Source organism: Nematolebias whitei, chromosome 18 (genome assembly GCF_014905685.2).
Source record: "Nematolebias whitei isolate Nwh7 chromosome 18, NemWhi1, whole genome shotgun sequence".
In the NCBI taxonomy this organism is placed as follows: Eukaryota; Metazoa; Chordata; class Actinopteri; order Cyprinodontiformes; family Rivulidae; genus Nematolebias; species Nematolebias whitei.
In genome coordinates this window covers 20512416-20519506 of record NC_056515.1, presented here as the reverse complement: position 1 = coordinate 20519506, position 7091 = coordinate 20512416, and the positions used below count along the sequence as shown (strand labels likewise).

General features: G+C 39.3%; 1 protein-coding gene across 1 annotated transcript in view; it reads right to left on the bottom strand.

Moving 5' to 3' along the window:
• nek6 (NIMA-related kinase 6) overlaps positions 1-7091 on the bottom strand; it is a 19285-nt gene that overhangs the window by 9088 nt on the left and 3106 nt on the right. The window contains exons 2-3 of the mRNA XM_037692638.1: positions 618-704; positions 204-344 (exon numbers count right to left, since the gene is read on the bottom strand). Coding sequence (XP_037548566.1) covers positions 204-344; positions 618-686 — 210 coding nt within the window. The 5' untranslated portion in view covers positions 687-704. The remainder of the gene's footprint in view (positions 1-203; positions 345-617; positions 705-7091) is intronic.

The window sequence follows — 7091 nt, the reverse complement described above, 5'->3', positions numbered from 1 at the left end:
ATATCCTCATATTAATTCCTAGAAGTCCCTTTAACTTTGTGAAAGTCGGTGTTCCTATAGGGCTATTTTACATACAGAACATTTAGTATTAATATTGACAAGTATGAAGAGTTATTAAACTAATTACTTAGAAAGGAGCATGTGTCAAACTGATCCAAGGACGTGGTCTGAGGTACAGTAAGACACGGCGCAGAGGACCATACCTGGACTTTCTTGAGTGCAACTAGCTGTTCATCCAGCAGATACGTGGCTTTATAGACCTCGCTGAACTGACCCCGACCAATCTTCTTGTCAATGCGGAAGTTGGCCATGGTGCAGCAGTATTTACAGCTCGACATGTTTCTCTTTGCGGGGAAAAACAAAACAACAACAACAACAAAGCAATAAACCAAACACTTTAATATGCACAAAAACTTACAGGTGAAGTTAATGTTATCTCATAAAGACACCCAAAAGTGGGTAGAAAGAATAATTATTTATAAAAATATGTTAAAGAGGTATTAAAGTAGAATCAAAGGCGTGCACAGCACAAAGTACTTCATGTATCTTGTACGTTGCGGCGTTCAAACTATAATAATCACAATCTAAAAACACTTTGACACTATGCAGGGTAATACCTGCGCATCGTGATTAGGCAGCTTGCACAAACTGTCCACAGAAGGCTTGTTGTTGTTCTGCACATCCATGGTTGAACGCTCCTACATCTGCAACAAACAACAGTTTGCATTTTTAACAATCACCGTCCAACATCAACATCCAGAAAGCATTAAAAACTCAAAATCATATCACATTTAAACTTGTATTGATTTGCTTGTGTGTGAATTGTTCTTTTCAATAGGGACCAGTAGTTTTTTTGTCCTGGTAGTTTGAGATTTTCTTATTTTTTCTTTGCAAAAAAAGCCTAACCAGGTACTAGATTGGCAAAACGACTGCATTGTTTGATCACCTAATGTTTTTTAATGTTCCATGATTAAAATAAAAACTACAAGCTGCATGTGACTTACATGTGATGGAAACAGTTTTACTGCAAAATGACCACAGTTATTGCTTATCTCATCCTTTTGCTTGCAACACAAACTCGTGCACGCAGTTTCTTGTGTGTCAGATGCAGCACTGCGATAAATGACCACATGGCGACTGTCTGCAGCACTAAAATCCCTGATAAAAGTGAACACTGGTCTGCAGTTCTTGGCCATCCCACAGACTTGGAAACTGAACAGGAAGTCTTTTGTATTTCAGGCTAGCACGAAAATCTAAATGGTTTTGTTAAAAACATTCCAACTGGAAGAGCTCAGACGTCCAGCATGTGATCGGACCACATGACCAGAGTGACCTCGCATTTGTCCAAGCTCAAGAATTTAAGAACAAAAATTGCAAACAAACTCAATCGTATTCATAACATGAAGAAATGTGAAATTATTTCAACCTATACATAAATTCAGTTTTTCTTAAAAAATGAAGACGTTTGTAATTGGGATGAAAAGAATAGCTCAACATTAAAACTCATAAGATTCATAGAGGCAGACACAATGTGAGTCAACAACGTGTGAGAAATTTTAGACCAGAATGCAGAAATAAAGTAACTCCGTCTGAATACTTGCTGTCAAAATCGACAAAACCATCAAGTATAATGCTAAAAAAAGAAAGAAATGATTTTTAATCTAATATTTGGAACTAATTAAGATATCATTTCAGCTGTTTCATGTTTACACATATATTCTGGCTACGCAGAGCAGCACCTGCTGTGTCCAAACATTTATGTGATATTTGGAAATTAAAAGACGATTCTGACTGAAGGACGTCTCTGAAAGAGGCCATGATTAGACCTGGCCCTAATGTGTCCCGGCTGAATCGTTTCCACTGGACAACATTAAGTATGAGTGTTCACACAGGCAGTAAAATCTGGAGTTATTCGAGCTAAGTTTCCCATTCTGCATGCAATAAACATAAATCACATGAGGCTGTCAGCTGAGCAGCGTACAGGACAGAGACGTCAGATGTTTCTGTAAAATCATACATTCAATCGTCTGAACTTTATGATTTTATTTTAACATTAACACCGTTTGTCACTTCAGTCAGTTTTGTGGAGTTATTTAAAAAACTCGATGAACCTAATAATATAAACTCACAGAGGCGGAATGAGAGACGCATATTTCATAAATTAATTACCGTATTTTTTGGCCTATAAGTTTCAGTTTTTTGCATAATTTGCATGCCCTGCGACTTATACACCGAAGCGACATATTTCTGTTTTTTCACCATATTCATAAACTAATTTTTGGCTGAGATCTGACAGTTTTCATTCATTCTGACTGAAAATATTGAACACTACCATTTTCAGCTGCTAGATGGCACTCAAGTAGTATGGCGTGCTGTTGTGTCATGTAATAGGTAAAACGTGGCTATTAATGACACAGTCCAGCTCGCCTGGAACAACCGTCAAATCAGCTTCATTTCGCTGCACAGCCCCAGCGAAATGCAGCTGATTTGACCATTAAAGTGCATTTATTAAGTAAAGGTTAAACTGAAACACACTTTTACTATATTGATAGTATAAAGATTAATATCTTGTTAAATTCACTTAAATTCACTTCACCACTCGCTCCCCATGAGATCGGATGCTTCTCTCCCTCCCTCTCTGCTTTGCTTTGCTGCTCTGTCTGTCTGTGAAATTACTGTGAGACTCTCTTGCATTTCTTCCGAACCATAATTATGGACTTGTTTTGATCAGTTGGTCCCTCATCTCAATTTACAACATTTCTTCAAAGAGAAGACAGGCTTTGGGCAAGCTGATTTACCCTGTTGGCACGTACGCAGCTGGATATCTCATCGACTGGAAGACTTGATGATGTGTCTATCTCTGCTGCCATCTGTAGATTTTAAGGACGCATATTTAATTGGATTTTCAATAACTGGTTCCTGCTTTTTGGATTCAGCTGGTGCTGGTTTTATCTACAATCAAGGAAGTCGTCAGCAGCAAATTTGGACTCGATCACGCTGCTTGCCTTTTTGATGTCTTGGTTCATGTCTGGAGTACCCAGACTCAAATGCTTTGGGCTGAATGGATCAGATCTTGGGGATTTTTACTCAGTCATGTTCCATCGGTGTGGTCACGTTAATTTGGACATTTTGGAACCGAGTGGACCAACACAGACTGAAGGTTGATGTCATTAAGTTCTGCCTGTCCCCAAAACAACTGTGTGTTTATCTAAATTTTGGTCGCTTTGGTGTCCTTGAAGGCCATCTTATCTAAAGTCGCCTGGAGAAAATGTGATCTGACGCTCACCACCCCTTCCCTGAGGAATTTCCAACTGATAACCAGATGAGCCAGCTGAATAAACTTTGTGTCATCATTTCAGGACTCTGGATTCTTTTAGAGGTTATTCTTGGCCAATTCTCGACATACCTCGAGAATGTTTATGGATCTCACCGGAGGACACTGACTGATTACAGTGACCTCGAGAGCATCTATAAGCATTGTTGACCGCTCTCGTCTCTGATGCAGAATGTCTACGTAAATATGTGCTTGTTTGTGCGAGGTGTTTTTTCAACATTAGGGGTTTTTCTCAGCCAAGAAAAGTCTGATAGGAATTTTTTTCGCCTCCAACTCCTACATGTGTCCAGTTAACCACTGTTTTTGTCCGTCCAAACAGGTCTCACTTGTAAATGAGTCTTGGAGGCTCATTGTGATTTATCTGTTTAAATAAAGGTTGAATGAATGAATGAAATAAATTCTTGTTAAAGTCCTCCCGTGCACGCTCCCGTGGCCGCCATTTGGCAGCCAATCGATTTTTAGCACAACACCGGCCCACATTTTCAGGTTGTCAGCGGTGACGCATAATAGATGCAATGTATACGGCGAAGCGACATATTTATGGATTTTTCCATTTTATTAGACATATTTGGACTGATGTGACTTATACAGTGGAAAATACGTAATGAAAAGAAGTATATTATGGAAAAAAAAACTTCTTATGTGCTTACAAGCATACATTTGTTTGTGTGAAGTCACAGTAAAAACACGTTCATGCATAACTCCGTCACTTTGTTTGGGCTGCTTTCACCTACTAGGTCATGCTTGAAAATTCAAATGTTTAAGTTTGTAGTGAACTTAATCTGGGGTCAAGACTAAGCCTAAGGTCAAAACTCTTGACCTTAAGAACCTTGTGGGACAGGAACTGTCATTTCATTGATTTGAATCCAGAAATACAGGTTCACCCATCCTGAGACTTTCTTTCTTGAAAATTCAAGTGGAAGAACACTCTCTGTTTTATTATCATTACTATTTTACAAATGTTGATAATCAAAGTGTCCTAGTTCAAACCATTTTAGATGTTGCAGTGAACTAATCAATTTTATTAACTGTGTAATGATTTTTAATTCTCATGCAAAGTTAGAATTCATGTTGAGGTCTGTTACAGATTTTTATGCATTTTCTGATTTCTGCCTTTGAATGAGCAAAGTGTGCGTTCCAGGGTCAGGAGTCGAAGCAGACATGCGTTGGAACAACTGTCCTGTTTATATCCTCTCAGACGTCAACAGGGGGGTTTTTGGCACCTGTTTCTGAAACTTGCCAAAACAAAACTCTCTCTGTCTGTGAGAACATTTCTGATCTGTTCCATAACAATTCTTGCTGCATTCTAACCTTTTACGTCACAAAACACACCCCGTCTGGTCGGTTCTGGCCAATGGGAATACTCCCAGATGGACCGGGAAAAGAGCTCTTTAAAATGTCGGTACTTCCTGGTCTAACCAGTTCTGGGAGGGTTCTACTCGGTTCTGTTGGAGTTCAGTTCTGTTCAGTTCTGTGCGGAGAAGCCCAGTTCTGGGAGCCGGGAAGATCCTGACATGACAACAGAGCTCTTCCGAGTTTCATGGGATTATAACATTTTCCACTGAGGTGAGGGACAGAGGGACAGAATCTCGCCGCTACTCCGGACGAGTAACAGCATCCTACGGAGACGCTGAATGGGTGCGTTAAACGGAATCTCGCCTGAGACATCTCCAGGTAAAAGAGTCGATTTCACCACCTAAGTGTACTGTAAGGAAAAGCTGAAGAAAGCCCGGAGAGTGCCGTTCTGTCAACACTCCCTCAAACACCATCTTACTCCCTCTAAACTTCTTTCCCATCTTTAAACTCTTCTATCAAGTAGATATTCTTCCAGATATTTTAGAAATGTCTGTGTAAAGTGCTCATCCACATCCGTGTGGGTAAAAGTTCATAGTTGTACAGTTTTCAGAAATGTCTGTGGTGACGCAACGGAAAAATCATGGCCGTATGATTTTTCCTGATTGATTGCTTATGTTGTTATTTTCATAATTTGCCAAATTAATGTAAATGTTTGATGTTAAACTTTGATTCTGTAAATAAATGACCGCATTCAGTTTGATGGGTCAAAGATAAATGACGTCTCACATTTGCATTTCATTAAATTCAATGCACGTTTTATTCAGTTCAGAAAAATGAGGAATCCGTGTTAATTGATGAATATATCTGAGCATCTGTTCATCTACATTCTGGTGGCCCGTCACGTGTTCATAAATGACTGTGTATTCGTGTATTCGTTACATGTTGGCATGAAGAAAAGTAACAGTTTATCAGCTGTGCTGAAACGCAGCTCAAGCTGCGCCGCTTTGAAGTCAAAACATTGCATGTTTACGCAGCGTGCTGGAGCTGCGCGCTTAGAGCTTGACTCTGCATGTTTACGCTGTATTACGCTGGCGATGTTACGAAAGCTGAAATAGTGTCATATGTCTTGTGAAAGCTGAAATTGTACGCCTGTTACGTGTAACTAAGCTGATGAGCTGTGGAAAACGTTATTCTGTTTAAAAGGACGGAGGTTCGGCTGCAAGACCCGGCTGTGGTCCGGTTCGGTTCTGATAAGTTTGAACGAGTATTTTGAATAGATGGAGAAACGTTTTAAAGACTGGACGAAGTCTCAGCTAAGCTCAGAGTTGATTCGTTACAATTTTTAACAGAAAAAGTGCATTTTGACAGTTTAAAAGACGAATAGTGGACGAACTTATTTCATGCTAATCTAACATGCTGGTTGCTATAAACGCTTAGTGATTGGTTGAATTCTGCTGCTGTGGAGCGCTCTGATTCGCTGAGAAGCGAATGACGTGTCTACATCATTTCCTCTCACCCCTGCGCTGCTTTGTCATTGGTGATTTCAGTCACGTGACCCGGAAATGGAAACTCGTTTTCATAGGGAATAAAATCTGCTTTTTAAAGCTGAAAAGTGCTTTAAAGCTGTGTTCTGAAACGCTGTTTAGGTTCTTCAAAGTCTAATTGCTAAAATTTTGCCACGTTTGTGTAAAAAATCCGTTCAGAAATGTTGGTTTTATCCGAGTCTAGCCGATGCTAATTTTTAGCTAACAGCTAACGACCGGACGCCACAGGAAGTTATAGCTCCCCTACTGGACAACACTAACAGTGTCTGAGTTAAAATTAATAAGGTTGTACTGACACCTTCTGGATAAACGCGAGATAACAGGTTTTCACTTCGCTTTTTAGGTATTTTGAGTGAAATTAAACGTTTTTATTGCCGTAAGACGAACTTTGAGTCAACAAACTTCCTCGAGCTGATTAAAATGTTATGTTATCTTACCATTAAAAGTCAGTAAAGTATTTACGCCCAGCGAGGCGTTTACTAAGAATTTTTTCATTCACTGATAAATCCTAAAGCAGGTGCAAAATGAAAAAATGAGAACTTTTGGTAGAAACAGAGACAGATAATCATAAGAGCTGAAAGTTTACTCGGTCGCTGGAAATATAGTGCACGTTTAATTGTTAAACTCACTAAATAAGAGTAAATACATCAGTAGAGAGAAACTCTTCTGATTTTATTTTACCACCTAAGCATTTACATCTCCTATTTAATTTCTAAATAGCAGATAATGGCGGACGAAGAGATAAACACTGACCCCTTTCAATCCAGAGATGCCGTCCAGTCGGCTTTATATATTTTAACAAATTCAATTATTGGTACTCAATTAACGCAATTAGAAGACCTTGATGATAATCAAAGAGGGGAGGAACTGCAGAGGTTGGCAAAAGCAGCTAAAGTGTCAGAGGACACAAAATCGAG